Source organism: Stegastes partitus, unplaced genomic scaffold (genome assembly GCF_000690725.1).
Source record: "Stegastes partitus isolate 25-593 unplaced genomic scaffold, Stegastes_partitus-1.0.2 Scaffold1029, whole genome shotgun sequence".
Taxonomy (NCBI): Eukaryota; Metazoa; Chordata; class Actinopteri; family Pomacentridae; genus Stegastes; species Stegastes partitus.
Genome location: NW_007578760.1, coordinates 223,843 through 242,738, shown reverse-complemented (window position 1 = coordinate 242,738; position 18,896 = coordinate 223,843). Strand labels below are relative to the sequence as shown.

Here is an 18,896-nt window from a genome sequence, read left to right as displayed (position 1 = left end):
TACTAACTCTGTGTTTCCCTCAAGGTCCTGTGCTTGTTTCTAACGTCTGTGATCTGAAGCTGTTGGCCTCACCGACCTCCAAAATGCTCATTGTTTTGTAGTATTGTTTGTCTGTTCTCCATCTGCTATCTTGCTATCCCCACCCCCCTCATCCCCACACTCACCTCAACCAGATGCAGACCCCACTTCTCTGAGCCTCCCCGTTAAAAGTTTTTCTTTTTTGCTGCCTTTCCACTGTCGCCGACTGCTTGCTCACAGGGAATCCAAAGGCAACTTTGGATTGTTGGGTTCTCTGTTCTTTGTTTAATTTTCATAAGGTCTTTGCCCTGTTAAGTGAAGTGCTCTGAGATGACATATGTTGTGAACTGGCACTATATGAACAAAACTGAATGGGGGCTCCACGGAGGCCAATGACGATAGATCAGAGACATGTAGCTTCAGATCCAGACATACCTACAGAGAGAGAGCAAGAAAGACACTAAGTTAGTGACGTAATGGTGGCATTTTGCACACAATATGCCGTGGCTGTCTGGTGCTGGTGAAGATGTGGTTTCTATGATTGTTGTTTCCACCTCAAATCTGTCAAGGAAGCAGTTTAGTTCCTCTGCCAGTGAGGCGTCACTGTCAGACGTCATAAGGTTGCAGGTCTTGTAGTTGGTGATGTGCTGGATGTCCTGCTACACCAGATGGGGTCGTTGTTCTTGAAGTGTTCCTCAATCTTCCTCCTGTAGGCTGCTTTAGCCTTCCTGATGTCTCTCATCAGGTGGCCTCTAGCAACACTGTAAAGAGCATGTATGTTACCAGACCTGAAAACAGTGTTACAGTCCTTGAGAAGAGATTTTATTTCCCTCATCATCTAGGGCTTCCGATTAGGGTACACCCAGATGTATTTATTTACAGTTACATTGTCATCACAGTTCTGTGTATAGTTGAGTACAGTAGATGTGTATTCCTCCAAGTCCTGATTCTCAATGATGTCCAAGTTAGTCAAGTTAGCAAGGAAGCTCCTTCAGGCCATGTTTTTATAATTCTTATGGTGGGTTGAGCTTTTCTTTTGAGGGGGATGTATGCTGGGGTTAAGAGTATGGACAAGTGAGCTGACTGGCCTTTGTGTAAAGATGGTGTTGATTTGAAGCCTTTCTTGAAGTTAGAACAAACTCTATCCAGTGTGTTTCCCCCTCTAGTGGAACAACTGATGTGATGCTCAAATTTGGGTAGAACTGTCTTTAAATCTGCATGGTTAAAATCCCCAGTTATGATATGTACTGCCTCTAAAAATGTGCTCTGTTGTGAGATTATGGCACTGTGCAAGTAACCTAGAGCTATAGTAGCATTAGCATCCAGTGGAATGTAAACAGCTGTGACTGCAACAACGGCAAACTCACTAGGAACGTAAATGAGCCTGAATTTAACTGTCAGGTACTCCAAATCATGACAACAGTGGCTGTCTATGATTTTGGCATCAGTGCACCGGTTGTTGCACCAGTGGATGTAAATGCATAATCCCCCTCCTTAGCTTTTACTGGAGTCTTTGCTTCTGTCCCAGTGGAATACAGTGCGTCCTGCTAACTGCATGGCAACATCGGGGATGAGAAGGTCAAGCCAAGTCTGTATCATGGGCAGAATGCAACAGTCCTGTGTGAGTTTGGTCACAGAGATTTATAGTTCTAGTTCATCCATTTTGTTGGTGATGGATCTGGTGTTTGTTACAAAGATGCTCTGTAGCGGCCGTTCCTGTGATTGTTTTCTTAGCCTTGGGGCAGGCACAGACCAGACAGGCATTCTTGCTTCTGCTTCTCGTACTGCCTCCATCCCTGGCACCTGCCGGGGCCGATAACAATCCATCGAAAGCCCGTTGACCTGGCTACGTTCTCAGATATATTGTGCGAATGCAGAAATTCACTTGTAACAGCCTGATTACACTGAAGACCTATGATCAGAAGATCGTGTTGGCTGTAGGTGGGATTCACACTACTGGACTTAAGATTTGGCACTGAATGGCAAGAGCGTCGCATCTGTACGCCGTTATCTTAACCCCAATATTTAAACTTGTTTCGTTAATTTCATAACACCAATCATAGTCTTTTTAACTTTGGATCAAGCTCTGTTGTCCCAAATGTGCTGTATAAAAAACACTGACTTGACCTGACTGTCCACTGTCACTGAGGCTGTGCCCATTGCAGCTTCAGATTTCTATTTTTGCTTGAAGTGGAAGAAGTGGAACCTAACAAGCCAGGATGTGTAGAAAACAAATTTCCCTCTACTACAATGTACAGGATATGTGACAAATAAAAGCTACTTCTTCCAAGAAGTCTTGTGATTCTCCTCTGACCTGCCTTATCAACAAGACATTTCCATCCACAGAACTGCCGTTCACTGCATTGTTTTGTTTATCATTGTATGATTAGATCGGTCATTTGAGAAAAATACCAGCCTGTCAACAATCTTGTCAATTTCCAAAGCACTGATATTACATATCCTCCCATTCTGATGTTTGAAGTAAAGTAAATGTCTAAACAGTATGTCTCCATCTGTCCCTTTGTCCCCCAACACTTGTACTCTCCCCTTTCTCTCTTACCTCTGACCCAGCATACCAACAGGAGCAGTTAGTCCAGACTGGTGTAATCCCTCGACTGGTGTCCATAATGAGGGAGTATCCAGAGAACGACCCCCTGGTCAACGTCTGCCTGCTGGCACTCTGTAACCTGGTTGACTTGGGTAATTATTTATTGATTGTATCTATGTAGTAAGTGTTTATTAATTAACTGTTGTTTCAATCATAGTGCCTCAGTATTTTAATATGTTCTTCACAGCTAAAAGATTGTCCTTTTTGAATTCTTGATCAGCTCTGCATTGTGTATGTATTGTCCGTGCACTCTTTGGGGTATCTCTTGTCAGTCATAAAACACAGGCTCTCTGTCACAGCAAGTGTAATTTTTGAACAATTTGACAATTTCAAAAGAATTCATGGAGAAGAATGAACAAAGAAGCACCGACCTAACTTTAGTCATATTTCAGTGCTTCCCCAACTCATCTTATCATGGGTGGCAAACAATGGCTTAGTTAAAGCTTACAGTGATACAACCAGGATAAAACAACTAGAGCTTGTCCAAGAAGACAGCTGGCTAACACTGTTGTATGCATATATGTATAACAATAATAATATTGATAATGAAACTCTTCTGAAGAAGACAGAGGGGAAATTTAACATTTCAAAAAGCTTCTGTGTTAATTTACCTGCAGATATCAGATATATGATTACTTAGTGAGAATAATTAGTTATTTCTAGCACTGTCTATAGTTATAGACCTCCTTGTTTGCAGACTCTGCAAGGGAGGCCCTGGCAGAGCTGGATGTGGCAGATGTACTAACCATTCAGCTGAAACGTGCTCCTGATGCTGAACGCCGACATGTCATCTTGGAAATCCTGGGCTCACTGGGCGAGAGTGGTAAGACTGACAGAGTGCTGCAGGAAAGACCAAAGGACTTTATATTTCATCATAGAGCTGCCCATAAACCTCTTAAATTAGTCAGATGATATCATAAGCCATTATTAATAGCACTGTTCCTATTTTTTATTCCGAGGTAGCTAACCCTAGAAGCAGTGCATTAAGCACAGTAAATCTGCTTCTGAATAATAAAAATGTAAACCAATATAATCATCATAGAGCAATTTTATTTTGGAATACAATACTGTGACTTGTCAGATATTTTATTTGCTAGATTGGCTAACAATATAAACTGTTAATACAATATAAAATTACATGTATCTTAATTGAAGATTCCATCCATATTGTCTTCTCTTAAATAGAGGAATGAATAATTCAGAATATTAGGCATAAAACAGCAGTCATAGAGCTAACAAGAGCTAATGAAGCTCATGAATCATAAACGTATAATTATCATTAAAAAATGCACTGCAGAAAGGTTGTGCAGTTGGACCGATTGATTGTTCAAAATATATGAACACATTCCTTACATCACCTCGAACTGTGATAAGCTTGACCAGTGCAGCTCTAGTATTTTCACTTATGTAAGTCAAAGGTTGTGTGGTTGTATCAACAAATACTGAAGATAGAGACATGGAGAACAAAAACTTCGGATGTGAGTGATCACTGTATCAGACAGTGTCAAAAAAGACAAAAATATGTTTATTTTTAAATATAAAAGACAAAAAGTTTTTGTTTTTGTCTTATATTTAAGGATGTTGCACAAGAACAATATCACAAAAATGCACATTAGCTGTTAATAATGTTTAAAGAAGAGAACAGGAAGGCTTACCTGACTGTGCTGTACAACCAGATATACTGAAGCTGCAGTTTGCAGAGTCAGGAGTACCAGAGGCTTTATCAGAGATGATTCGTGGTCTGCAGGGAGGTTCTGACCCACATGACCTCTGCAGCATCAAGATTGCTTCCAACCTCATAGTGTCTCTGCTTTTAGGAGGTGAGTAATATGAGACATCTCTGAATGTGTTTGTGTGTTACCAGCATCTCTGTCTAGGTGTATTCACATCCTTATTAGATTTTTTCTATCTATTTCTGGTTGTCTGTCTCATTCATGCTTTCCTTTAAATCAAAGAAATTGCTCCGCGCACCTCACTGCAGATGTGTTGTGACAGAGCTGATACAGATTATCCAAGAATTCTGTGCATTACTGTGCATATTCAGCTCAGAGTAGCCATCCATCCATTATCTATACACCGCTTCATCCTCATTATTGTCGCTGGAGTCTATCCCAGCTGACTTAGGCAGGGGACACCCTGGACAGGTTGCCAGTCTATCACAGGGCTACACCTACGGACAATTTAGAATCACCAGTTAACCTCATCGTGTTTTTGGAGGAAGCCGGAGAACCCGGAGAGAACCCACGCAGAAAGATCCCGGTGCCCTCACTGGGACGCGAACCGCAAGGCAACAGTGCTAACCAACTGTGCCACCTTGCAGCCCTCAGAGTCGCCAGCTAAAGATAAATCAGAGGCTCAACCACAGACTCCATGTAAATAATAGATCTAGGTCTTGCTCCTTCAAAACCGGAAGTAATGAGTGAGAAATGGATCTGACTGAGCACTCAAGAACAGTGGTATGGTAGCAACCTGTCTTCATAAGGTATCCCCACCCTAAAACATACCACACTTTATTTGTTGTCTATTTTCACAGGTATTTTCGAAATGGAAGCATAATTTACAACATGAGGACCATGCTATATTGAAAAAGACTTGACAGTAGTCACTGAGACCATAAATTCATTGGTAAACTGTTTAGTAAGGTTACAGATCAAGGAAAGAGCCAGGTCATTTCTCATAGACTCCAATAAACTCTGATTTCTTGTTGCAAACAGAGGAGTCACCCGTTGCTGGCTGTTTGAAAGAATGCAGGTTTACGGCATTTCGGCATTTGTCTACTTCATACAGAGATGATGATGTCAGTGCCAATTGTTGAACAAAATAATGTGTTGTCTGATGTGTTACACTGTTTTGTTTTTTTGTGTGTGTGTGTGTTTGTCAGATGAGTCTATGCAGAAGTGTTTTGGTGAGGGATCAGGTCTGGTGTATCAGGATGTTCTGTCCTGGCTACAGAGCTCCAACACCCAGCTGCAGCTGTCAGGAGCCCTCGCCATCGCAAACTTTGCCAGAAACGGTGAGAACACAGACTGTGAGGAAATCTGTGTGACATTACCAGTAGGTTTCTGAAATGACATCTACAGCTCCTCTAAGCTCTACAGAACATCTTCGCATCTTTAGGCTTTATTTTTGTTTCCTCTGCCTGCCTTGTCATTTCCAGCAGCAGCAGGTAGATGTTTCCATAGGAATAAACTCCAAACCCACTGTACACTACCTGCTCAGCAGCCAGACACAGTCAGGAGGTAGTGAACATCGAAGAGTATTTAGCAGCCAAAGAGCCAGATATTTGTCACGGGAGCTTGTAGACATTAAAAACAGCTTAAAGGAGCCAAACCAGAGCATCTTCTAGAGAAAAAAAAATGTTTGACAGATTGTATTTTGGTTGATTTTGCGTGATGATTGAGTTTTTGTGCTATGACTTGGTGAAGTGCTATGCTCTTATATAATAAAGTGATCAGGATTTGAAGGTGTCTTTGTTGGGTCACTGTGTTTCTGTCAGACAGTAACTGTGTGAAGATGCTGGACCTTGGTGTGGTTCCTCACATCCTGACGTTGTTGGAGCAGCATGTAGACGAAGGAGATGTGTCTGTTCAACATGCCGGACTGAGTGCGCTCAGAAACCTAGCGATTCCTGGTACTGTTCAAAGCAAAACAATAGCAATAGGCCTCCTCTGACCAAAGGGTTTAACACTGAAACTTAGCTTTCAAAGGAAAGAGGTACGTCTTTACACCAAGAAACACAATATGCTCCGTGAACAATCTTCCACAACCTACAGAACCCGCTCAGTTGGTTATGCTGGCCAGTTGTCAGAAAAATGTGTTACATGGGTCGATCAGAAAAACCAATAAAACTGTTAACATGTTTGTAAAGATGTAAAACAACATTATTAAAATAAATTATGTCTTTAAATTTGATAAAAAATGACACAGATGCCAAATTTGTTCTGAATTTCTTTTGTTCTTATAATCCATTTAGAGCAGTGTATGTGAACACATTTACCCCTTAAACTGAAACACCTGGAAAGTGTATAGTATGACATGCCAGCTGTGTGTCTTTTAGCTACCAACAAAGTGAGGATGCTGGAGGATGGGGTGACTGAAAGAATAAAGACCTTGCTGCGCTCTGACATGCCACCAGTTCAGTTCAAACTGCTGGGTACACTGCGGATGATGGTAGATGGACAAGGTAAGCAAAGCTGTTAGTTGAAATACTAAATATTTATGCATGAGAATAAATGCATTCAGTGCTACTATTCCCATATGTGATTCCTCTTGTGTCATGTGGTATTACAGTTACACAAAATTTTCCATTTGGACAAGAGAATAGTTTAAATGTAATGGGCCATGACTGACAACATTTTTTTAGAAGATCTCTAAATGACCTTTGTAAACCTTTGCAAAAGACTGGACTGGGCCTACATGTGGAGACAGTAGAAGGGTGTGGAGGAGGACTTGTGGGTGGCTGCACCCAGGCCCTCCACAGAGGGCACACCATGTGTCTCCATTTTAACAGTCCCCTGGGCCTATTCATTGTGGGTTATCTTTAAATTTTTGATTTATTTCTCCAATCCCCTTGCTCTGATTACATTTCCCCCTTTCACCATGGACACCAAACCTGTTGTTTTCTTGATTGATGAAGTAATTGCATGATCTATAAAATGCCACAAAATAGTGAAAAATGTCCACTGTTTCCAGGGTAATGAGCCCAATTGATCATACTTTCTTTACTCTGGCACCATCCTCATCAGATATTGGACATTTGGAGCATAGCATGTATGCAGTTCTTTCCATGGTCCGCTCTTATCATTGTAACGTACAGTATATTGGAGCTTCACATGGCTGTTTGTATATTTGTATGTCCGTTCTTTTTCTCCTGACCAACTTGTGACCATATTTGCCAGATGCTGTGGATTTGGGTGTTTTCAGTTGATGTTTTAAATCTATCATTCCTTCTCTCTGTTCTGTGTGTCAGAGGAGGCGGCCTTAGCGCTAGGAAGAGATGCTGTGCTGCTAGCTCGTATCATGGAGTGGTGTGAAGCCAAAGACCATGCAGGAGTTCGAGGTGAAGCCAGTCGCCTTTTGGCTGCCCTCATCAGACATAGCCGCAACCCTGTGAGTTTGTTTCTGATCTGAAAGTTAACTTTACATAAAGTTGAAATTGCTTTCTTCCTCATAATCAAACCCAGTTTATTGGAGCTTAACTTAGTGGCTGTTGGGCTGATTTCCTCTCTCTAACAGGAAGTTGTTCGTGCTGTAGCCAGAGCGGATGGGGTTCGGCACCTTATCTGTATGGCAACAAGTGAGCATGTCATCATGCAGAATGAGGCCCTGGTCGCCCTGGCGATAGCATCTGCCATTGACATTGGTAAAGCAATTTCAGAGTTTATGTCTGAAGCTCTGGGTCTACATTTACCAGGCATGTCAGAGTATAGACATTCGACTAGACCCAAATGTGAACTCTTAGGCTGATGAGTATTCATGAGTCTATGGTTTAAATTTAAATATTCCTGGAACTTCTGAGTGATTAGGATTCTTCTTAATCCTGAGAGAGGAGAACATTGCTATTCCTTAGCCTAGAAGCAGCACCAAAATTTGTCATTGAGAAATATTGGCCAGTTAGGACAAAGTATACCACTTTGATATTCTTGCTGAATAGAGGCCCTAACACTGAAAAAAACATCAGACACCTGAAATGGTTGAACAATGTTTTTTTTTTACAAAGACAAACATGGAGCACAGCTTTTCTCTGGGTGTGTTCTTTAATTGATTTGGTGTGTATGCTGCATACGCTGTCTATACTCTCAGGTGGAGCCTACTGATGTTCTGTCAGTATTCTCACAAATAAGCTTTCCAGTAAATTTCATGCTGTGTTGAACATGGAGAAGCTGGTCTGAGGTGTTTACAGTTCGGGTCATTAATGACTCTTCTGGCTCAGACAATTTATGGTTGTGGGATTCCTCTGAAACCTTTGATGTGTGTCATGTTGATGCATTATAAGTCACATACCTGTATGGTTCCTGACTTTAACTCCCCTACCACCCTGTTTTTTTAATCTCTGGTGAGTTGTAGCTGTTTGAGGTTTTTTGTTACTTCACTTGCTGATGGCTTGTAACAGATTATAGAAGACAGTTCATGAGAGCCAGCTGATGATGATATGCTGCATGTGTTGCTAAAATAAGAAATCTGACAATAGTTCAGATGGTTTTGTGACAGTTTTTAGGAGGTATGTTCACTTCTTCATAGAAGTGGGAAACTTGGTGTAGTTGTACAGAACATTTTCAAAAATGGAACCATTGCAAAAATGCCTCATGAGGGCCATTGCTGCCATTTGTATTCTGCCTTAAGCAAATTACATATTTTACATCACATCTCCTGAACTGAACATGATAACACAGAAATGCAGTTGTGACTGCATGAAAAGCTGCTTTTTATGTGGAATATTTTATTTATTTATTTTTTTATTTTTTGCATTTGATCATCAGTCTTTGACAAGACCATGAAAGCAAAATGAACTCACTCAAGCCATTCCATTTTTGAACTGTCAAGTGGATGCAGTGGACACTGAAAATACAAAAAAGCCTTGTTAAAGTGGACACCTCTTAGTCTATGTGGAGGAGAATGCAAAGAACAGGTTCAAGAACAGCAACAAAACAATCAAACGTGTTTCTGAAATATGAAAATCATAATGAGCATTGTTCTACTCGCTACAGTCACTGTATTGTCAGTGTTAATGAACAGAAGCTTTTAAAACTCTGCAGCGCATATATGTCAGAGACCTGACATATATGAAGTTCAGCCTAGATTCTCAGATGTCATGATTTCCTTCACACAACATCTCAAAATTCTGTAGTCTGAAAACTGTTTATGCTGTTGTATATGGTATCATTGTAATCCCTGATTATTAAAACACTTGACCAGACATCCTCTTTTCATGTTTGGTTCAGGAGATATGATACAAAATACATAATTTGGTTATGGTGGAGAGTAAAATGGCAACCATTGCCACCACGAGTTGTTAAAGCAATTGCTCCATTTCTGAAAAGGTAAGTAACTAAGTTTTATGCTTCTATGAAATGGTGAATTTTTTCACATATCATTTGGTTGCAGGACGTAAGACATATGCTAGTTTTTTGAATTCAGCTTATGTAGACATGAAAGGGCAGGAAAATAAGCTGCACTGTGTGTGAGCTGTGTGTGAATTATAATCAGCACCACAGTGGTTAGACAGTTCTACCTCTGGCTAACCAAGGTTCAATATTCGCCTAATTTTCACTAGCAAGGACCATGCCATAAAGTTGAAGCTTGATTGTTTATTGGATGCAAATGAGCATCATTTTGGTGATGACGAGGTTGAGCTGATGCGGTGTGGGGAAAAACTTAGTCAGGTATCAGCAGCTCCAGGGCCAGTGGACAAACATGGAAAAGAAGAAGACAGGAAGAGGAGACTGAAGTAAAGGGAAGGTGGGTGGGGCGCGAGAAGCAAGAACGAACAAGTGGGAAGGGCAGAGTGGTAGGTATAGATATACGACAGGAAGGGGAGTGACTGAGGTGTGGTCCTGCTCCTGAAATTCAGCTAAAGATTTTACCTCCATCTAAAAATAAGTTGTATCATACAAAACAGGCTGTATGTTCTGCTGTTGTAATGGATGTTACACAAGTGAAGATCACAATGCAAAATGAAGAAAGCAAAGTTCCTGCTTGTACTCTGTCAAAAAAAACCAAAAGCATTGCAAGTGAATGGCAAACTTCAAACATTCACTCAAAACCATTTAAAACAGATGCGATCAATGTGCTACAGCAAGGAATACACAGGAAAATCCACTTTAAACTACTGAGTAGTTGTCCTATTGTAAACTAGATTACAGTTGACAAATTGAGGTATATAGAATAGAATAGAATAGAACTTTATTGATCCCTTTGGTGCAAACCTCAGGGAAATTGTTGATATGACATGTTTAAATTTTGGATAAAAAAATGTAAAAGTACAAATGCAATTATAATACCTTTGCAAGTATGTTTATGTATTTGTTTGTGGGTGTTTGTGAACACTGCAGAGTCGATGAAGGATCCAGTCAGGGAGGCAGAGCTGTTACACATGCTGAAGAAGATGTTGGAGGATTCTACGGGAGCAGTTGAGGTCAAGTTCAGTGCTTTAGGTCTCATCTGCAGCCTCGCTAACTCTGGTATGTGTTCGATTTTACAACAACAAAAGTCCCAGAGATACTTTTCTAAAGCAAATTTCACAATGAGAAAAAACTGTAATAAAGGAGTAATAGAAACAGGAACCAAGTCCAAAATAAATGCGCAAAAGAACACCAAGCTGAGCGTTTTACAGCAACAGCTATGGCATCCTTCAGACTCCAGCTCAAAATTACAAATAATCAAAAAATATGGTCCGAGAACAGGTAGGGAACATTAATTATTAGATGAGAACTAACTAAGATGTTATAATGCAGATTTGCAGGGAAAACCCATGTTTCTGTGGCTTAAGCATTCATTATATAAATAGTGTCTAGTTTTTGGGGTTTTTAGTGCAGCAGAGGTCCAGACAGGGTGCACAATACAATAACACTATCAACGGTCATCCTCATCTGGCATTTACAGGCGGCTTTCATGATCCATAGGACACAAGTCTGCTTTTTTAATGCCCACTGAATGTAGGCATCCAAACAATCTACCATCATATTGAAGCTTCAGGACTCATATAAATGGTCTTGTCTTATTGTTGTTAATATACAATACATATCATACACTTTTAACATATCACATACCGTGTCCTTAAAATCAAGCTTAAATACAAGGTTCTAGTTAGAAGGTCATGTTTTAAAACTTTCATGGAAAATATTCTGGCTGGCCATGATCAATTTGGGCAGATCTGTGAAAAAACAACAGCCAGTGTGCAGTCATGTTAAAAAGCAAAATGTGGAAACTGTAGACATTTTCAGCAAACTTGAGCAAGCAAATACTTGATCCTTTACTGAAACAGTGCTTGCAGATACATGTGAGGGACTCAGACAAATGACATAATATTTTGAAGTCATTTTTATATTTCAGAAAAATACTAACAGCAGAGGGCTGCAAGGTGGCGCAGTTGGTAGCACTGTTGCCTCGCAGCAAGAAGGTTGCCGGTTCGCGTCCCGGTGGGGGCACCGGAATCTTTCTGCATGGAGTTTGCATGTTCTCCCCGTGCAGCGTGGGTTCTCTCTGGGTTCTCCGGCTTCCTCCCACACAGTCCAAAAACATGTTGAGGTTAATTGGTGATTCTAAATTGTCCGTAGGTGTGAATGTGAGTGTGCTTGGTGGTCTGTCTCTAAGTGTGGCCCTGCGATGGACTGGTGACCTGTCCAGGGTGTCCCCTGCCTTCGCCCTAAGTCAGCTGGGATAGGCTCCAGCCCCCCCGCGACCCTAATGAGGATTAAGCGGTGTATAGAAAATGGATGGATGGACTAACAGCAGATCAGTCACATGGAAAAAGAAACTACTTAAAGGCCATATATTTACAATCAGGGTTTCCAGATTAGTTGCGATTGATGATTCGAACCTCCTTAGGAAGTGATAGGTGGAATTTATCTTCAGGTGGATCTTAATCAAATATCCTAAACCCACCCAAGTGCATGGTTGTCCTAATGCCAAGATATAGACAACTCAATAATGCCTTGAGAAAAATTGTTGTGGATGTTTAAGTCTGGTCAGGAATTTAGAAAGGCCAAGAAAAAGTTCAAATTTAGCAGCAAGTTTAGTCCAATTTGTTGATTGTTTCCAAGAACCCCTAAATTTTCATCACAGGATCTGCAGGTAAGGCTGCAGAAAACTAAAGTTTGCCAATGAACATAGCGGCAAAGAGGACTGATTTGTATCTTGAGGCACAAGTTGGGACTTTATGAATATATTTCTGTAGAATAGCATCTGGTCACCATTAGAAGAACTGCACTTTAAAACATCTGAGCAGTGCCTTGAGCAGAGAACTGTAACGTTGCCGTTTTAGGTCCTGTGGCAACTTAGGTTTTGAGAAACTGAATGGTTGGTTGAGCAGCACTCTTCTGTTGTGCCATTAAATAAAAAGTAGCTCATCTTATGTTCTTTATTTTAAAAGACAGGAGGAAAAGTTATGTATTGATGACACAATCCACACATGTACGCAACATACACACCATCAGATGTTCAGAGAATTATCTGGACGTTTGGGTTCAGCTAGAAGGTGGAAATTTGGAATGTACTGACTGACCATTGTACTTGTTTAAAAGTTCAGTGTTGATATCCTTTAGTTGCAGCTCAACTTTTTTATAAATGATTTCATACAAAGTTCAGATATGTACTACATGATTATAATTATTATTTTTTATTGAATATGCACCAAGAACACATTAACTAACTGGCTTCTCTCTCTACATCAGAGAGGTGTAATATGTGGCCAGCTTTATAATTGGACCACTACTGTTATCCAACTCATGCTTCTTTTTCTTCATGTTTACATCCTTGTCTGATCCAGGTGTGATGAAGGACGAGCTGAACACCATGAATATGAGGGAAAGCCTCATTAAACTGACAGATCATAGCAGCGATAAACTTGCCTCGCAGGCCAGCTCTGTACTGACAGTTCTTGGTGACACCAGCTAGATGGGCACCCTGCAGCAACGGAGAATCTCATCTGTTGAATGGATTTATCCAGCTTTGTCAAAGACATACTTTGATTCAAATGATCTTACTGCACAGATATTGAAAACTGACTTCTGAAATGTCACCTGTTTTGTGGCAGTAAAGGGCTGAAGGGCCTTGTTTTGGTAGCAGTCTGATTCATGTTGTCTATGTGAGAGAGAAGTTAGTCTCATTAGTTATGTATGTCATTGCCTCTTGACAAAACTTTCTTTTTGGCAAGAGGCATTTAATATTTTATTTTTTAGATACATGATGGTGCAAATGCTGTTATGTCACTAATATTTGAATAGATTTTTAAAAAAATGTAATGGTAAAATTAGGTCTACAGTCATGGCAGCGCTGCAATATGATCTTTAGGTACTTTATTGTTGAATATGAATAGCTGTACAAAATTTCACAGAAACCTGGCCAGTACTAGTAGTATTATCTTGCCCTGGACCAAAGGGGTGGGTAGATGAACAAATGGACCAAAGTTTCCTTGTTTGGGCTCAGCTAGAAGGCGAAAATTTGGAATGTACTGACTGACCATTGTTCTTGTTTAACAGTTCAGTGTTGATATCCTTTAGTAGCAGCTCAACTTTTGTATTTATTATAAATTTAATATAAATGATTTCATACAAAGTTCAGATATGTACTACATGATTATAATTTTTTTTTTTTTTAATTGAATATGCACCAAGAACGCATTAACTAACTGGCTTCTCTCTCTACATCAGAGAGGTGTAATATGTGACACAAAGTGACAGCTGTCTCACAGCCCTCCTCAGTAAATACAGATTACTGATGAACAGATCTGTTGTCATGGAGATGGGTCAGTTGTCATCACATGTGGTGAGGAACTTTGGTAGAAAAAAAAATCTGCATTGAGTAACATTTTAACAAAACAAGTGACATGTAATGTGTCAGTATTGTCAGACTTGAAATATTTTGAATTAACCTTTGTTTTAATGATGGCAGTTATAAATCAAATCAATTGATAAGATCATTGAATTCAAAGTGAATGTACAGTGCTTTAGGGTTATGTTCTCTTTATCTTTGCAAATCTCTGGTGTAAAATGTTCCTGAGATATTTTTTGCAGGCTGAAACCTGGTCAAGATGACTAAAGACTTCTCCTATAATCAGAATCTTATTTTATACTAAGCTCATCAACAACCATTTTAAACCAGACAGCAAAGTCTGCACATCACCACTGTCATTCTGAAAAGTAAAGTGAAGCAAAGCTGTCAAAGGAGCCATGTTAACAGGCAATGTGCAGTGCATGGCCTCGCCCTACAATTATGGTGTATTGGATTTTATCCCTGAGCTTTTCCAGTAGGAACTGCACTTAACATAAAGTGGAGATTGTTATATATGACTTTAAACATTATGATGTGTGTCAGAAAAGTTCCAGGACTGGTGTCACAAAAGATATATTTCAAACCAAAACTACAAACTAGGAGTTTTCCCCTTCAGACGATCAACAAGTACTTCTAGATCCTGCGGCGTTTGCTTCGTTCAGTGCGCTAGAAGAGGCGAGAGTTGGTGGCAGGACAAGTCCTTGCTGCTTCACCATGACAACACGCCTGCTCACAATGCCCTCAGCATCCAACAGTTCCTGGCTAAGAAGAACACCGTCGTGCTGGAGCAACCTCCCTGCTCAAGAGGGTCATCAAGGGGACCTGTTTTGAAGATGTGGACGATGTTAAGATGGCTGTGACGATGGAGCTGTGGAGAATCCCGGAAGAATCCTTCCAGGAGTGCATGGCGGCATGACAGAGAAGGCTGGGAAAGTGTGTTAGACTCCAGGGGGATTATTTCGAAGGGTACAACTGGTAGTTTGTAGTTTGGATTTGAAATATGTCTTTTGTGACACCAGTCCTGAGACTTTTCTGACACACCTCATATGTCACAATGATAAAATTACAAGTTAAGACAAGAATAACCAAATATTTGCTAACCATTGTAGGAGCACTCAGTAAAGGTGCTCTTTGCATCTAAATTTGTCAGACTAAAGAGATCGAAATGTTTGAAACTATGATCATGTCATACACGATGTATGACGTGTGAAAGTTTCACTTTTAAGAACTGATAGTGTCATGGTGGAGTCAACAAGGATGATATCTACAAATTGAGACAGGTACTTACAGTAACTCTGATATGACATGAACGTAGCATTACAGCTTTATCACAACAAAATGTGAGATTATCAGCAGGACAATATTGTAAGCCAAAATTGTTAGGGATAGAGGTTACCAAAACATCCACATGCAAAAACAAAGAAAAATAATTTCTCATCTTGTTCAGGTTTTGAAGTCATTTTATGAATCAGGTGCCAATAAAATACTGAGTGGTTCCTACTGGTACTTAAATGCTGTAATTAAAAAGTATGGAAGTACAAAATGAATTTTGGGAACACTGATATACTGTGTCATTAAAGAGTACAACAGGGAAAACAGCACTTACTAATTTCTCCTTTTCCTACAATGTTCAGTTGTTATTACCTTGTTCCTCTTTGTTGTGTTTTCCTCTACTGTACCGACACTACATCACCATTAGGAACCACAAAGTACCTGATTCATACAGTGAAATTACATTGTGTACTGTAGGTTGGAATTTAAAAAAAACATTGTTGTTCCATGGTTAACAAAATAACTATTTTTTGTCATGATTGAACACTAAGCCATGGTTGTGGTACTGCCTATAAATACACACAAAAGAATATTGTTCTGTCTAGTCTGAAGTTACGCGCATATGGGCTGCACATGTAGGATTATTTATAAGAGTGGGTGATCTCATTACCAAGCGTGAATTAGCTAATACTTTTCAATAGATTATTTTTTTGCAAATTTTATAACCTATAACATCAGACCAATTGGTTCTGGATGAAACCTGCTAGCTTATTGTGAAGACTGATATATTTGTTTGAGTTTTGGTCTAAATGAAATGATTTATTATTGTATAGTTATATTCACAAGCACATTTTATCACAGAGCAACTGAAGGACATTACCACACTCACTCACTCACTCAAGTTACTCTTTTATTCCAAATGTTCAGCTTTGTTAATAGCCTTCAGCTATTGGCTGAATGAATAAGAAACACGAAATCCTTATCAAAAGATGTAGGTGACCCATCCTATTGTTAAGATTTTTGGACCTTTTCAGTGTACTTAATTAACCACTAATAAATTGCATGTACATGTATAACAGCAATATCCATGCCTAACACTCCTCTTTAAAGGACACTTCTGTTATACAGCAAAGAAGAAAAAGTTTTGCATCTGTCAGAGGAATTCTATCGAAGCACAATGTGAAGAAAGTACACGTTGAACTGTTCATGAAACATTTGTGTCTGCATATGTATGTGTAGATATATGTATATACATATATATATACACACATATATTTACACATACATATGCAGACACACACACACATATATATAAAGCATACTTAATTCTAATATAGTGCTCTAAACAATTCAGTTTGCATTTATACCTGGGTAATCACAAGGAGAGGAGGAGCATGTGTGTTCTATACAACATAAAGTGAGTAATGTGTTGATTAAAATAAAGCAGTAGTTTTGCTGTGATGTTTCATGTAATATCTTGTTCAAATATGTTCTGTATACACAACTAGACATTCCTTCACATTTGTTAATAAATCTGGACTTTTTTCAGGGAGAGCAAAATAAAGATGTGGTATGTCTTCGCGGCATTGTTTGCACAGTGTATTTTCTTCAATCCTTGTGTGTTGGCACATGAAATGACATTTCTAGAATTGGTTAAAATTCTGATCAAAGCTGAAAATGCTGTCAGCTACCATTAAACAGCAACAATCCCCAAGTCACACATCTGTGAGATCAGTAAATCAAAGTCTTACTAATCTCTGGTTGGATGGTTGCTTTAACGCAATCTGGAAAATTTACCATTTCCTGTTCAACGTGCTGGTTTCAGGTAGGGTTGACTGCTTGGCCTCTAGTATTGCTGCTTGTAGGTTTCTCATCAGCCACAATCAACCTCTCATTTCACGCAGCCTTCTCCTCCCCCTCAGTAGTTACTAACGACACATTTCTCTAACTAGTTAGTAACTACACATCCTCGACTCCTCTCCTCGTGTCCCTCCCAGTAGAGATTCAAGCAGAGGAGATGTGAGGAGTCAAGTCAACAGGTTTTTAACAAAATGAGACATCCTCACTTCAGTGTCAGTTTAAAGCGACATCACATAAATTTCACATGTGGCACCACCTGTCCATTGTTTTGTTCTAACCTACAGCTGTATTTTATGAGCTCTGTCATATGAGCAGAACAGTGTCCATATAGTATATATTTTAACTTATAATTAAAGTCACAAATAGTAAAATGTGACGAGAATTTACAGACATTTTTATTTTTTATTGAACACACATTGCAATGTGAAGTATAAATTAGTTGTGGCACACATATTAGTAGTATACTCATAAAGTATGATCCAGACACATATACAGTTGAAACCAGAAGTTTACATACACTGTATAAAAAGACATATAACTTTTTTTTCCCCTCATTGTCTGACATTAAATCAGACTAAACTTTGCCTGTCTTAGGTCAGTTAGAATTACCAAAATTATTTCTATTTGCTAAATGCCAGAATAATGAGAGAAAGAATTTCTTTTTGAGAACTTTTTATAGCTTTCTCAAAGAAAAACCCCCAATGGAAGAAAAAAAAAAAAAACTCAGACAGAACCAGGTTCAGGGAAGGAGGCCATCTGCCTCGAACGGTTGGGTAAGAATGGGGATGAGGGGGTGGGGATAACAGGACAGCAGATGGAGAGCAAGCAATGGAACAGAGCAATAAATATAAATATAAATATTTTGGAGGTCGGTGAGGCCAACAGCTGCAGATCAGAATCAAAAATGAATCCATAAAAGAAAAGGCTAATAAAAGTAGAAATACAATGACAAATAAATAAAATAATAAAAATAATAAGAAGAATTTATTTATTTGTTTTATTTTTGAAATGTATTTATTCATGTTTATTTTTTAATTTATTTTATTTATTTTATTTATTTTTTAATGTTGTTTTTTAGGTTAAATATGTTTTTAATTTTAAAAAATTTGTATTATTTTTTTTCCTTTTTCGTTATTTTTATTTGTTTTTATTTTTTTATAATGTCGCTTTAAAAGCAAAGGCACAGCGACATTCCTACTACACACATTTTTCTGGACATATTTCCTTTGCTTTTAAAGCGCTTTTCAAATGTCGCTTTAAAAGCAAAGGAAATACGCGCAGTAGGAATGTGCGCAGAAGGAATGTCGTTGTGCGTAAGCACAAAAAGAATAGTACGGAAGTACGGACTTGTGTCCTTGAGTATTGAGAAACAGCCTTGTGCAGACTTGGGACAGCCAAGTATCCCAGAATGCATTTTGCGCCACCAGTGATAAACCCCAAGGAGAAAGCTTTTAAAGGTAATACAAGTTTTTTTTTGTAACTATTACTGTTACTGTGATATATAATGTAATTTTAAGACTATTTGAGGCGAGAAAGTAGTTGCATAAACTTCAAATCTGTGGTCAATGGATCAAGATAAAGCCTGCTGAAAACTTAGCTCCAACAATTTTATTTCTACTTTTATTAGCCTTTTCTTTTATGGATTCAT

General features: G+C 39.1%; 1 protein-coding gene across 1 annotated transcript in view; it reads left to right on the top strand.

Moving 5' to 3' along the window:
• LOC103367224 (rap1 GTPase-GDP dissociation stimulator 1) overlaps nt 1-13,830 on the top strand; it is a 19,519-nt gene extending 5,689 nt beyond the window's left edge. The window contains exons 5-14 of the mRNA XM_008295193.1: nt 2,590-2,718; nt 3,324-3,449; nt 4,303-4,446; nt 5,508-5,639; nt 6,123-6,257; nt 6,684-6,809; nt 7,596-7,735; nt 7,862-7,988; nt 10,678-10,806; nt 13,113-13,830. Of these exons, the coding sequence (XP_008293415.1) occupies nt 2,590-2,718; nt 3,324-3,449; nt 4,303-4,446; nt 5,508-5,639; nt 6,123-6,257; nt 6,684-6,809; nt 7,596-7,735; nt 7,862-7,988; nt 10,678-10,806; nt 13,113-13,240 (1,316 nt within the window). The 3' untranslated portion in view covers nt 13,241-13,830. The remainder of the gene's footprint in view (nt 1-2,589; nt 2,719-3,323; nt 3,450-4,302; nt 4,447-5,507; nt 5,640-6,122; nt 6,258-6,683; nt 6,810-7,595; nt 7,736-7,861; nt 7,989-10,677; nt 10,807-13,112) is intronic.
• The last annotated feature ends 5,066 nt before the right edge of the window (nt 13,831-18,896 follow it).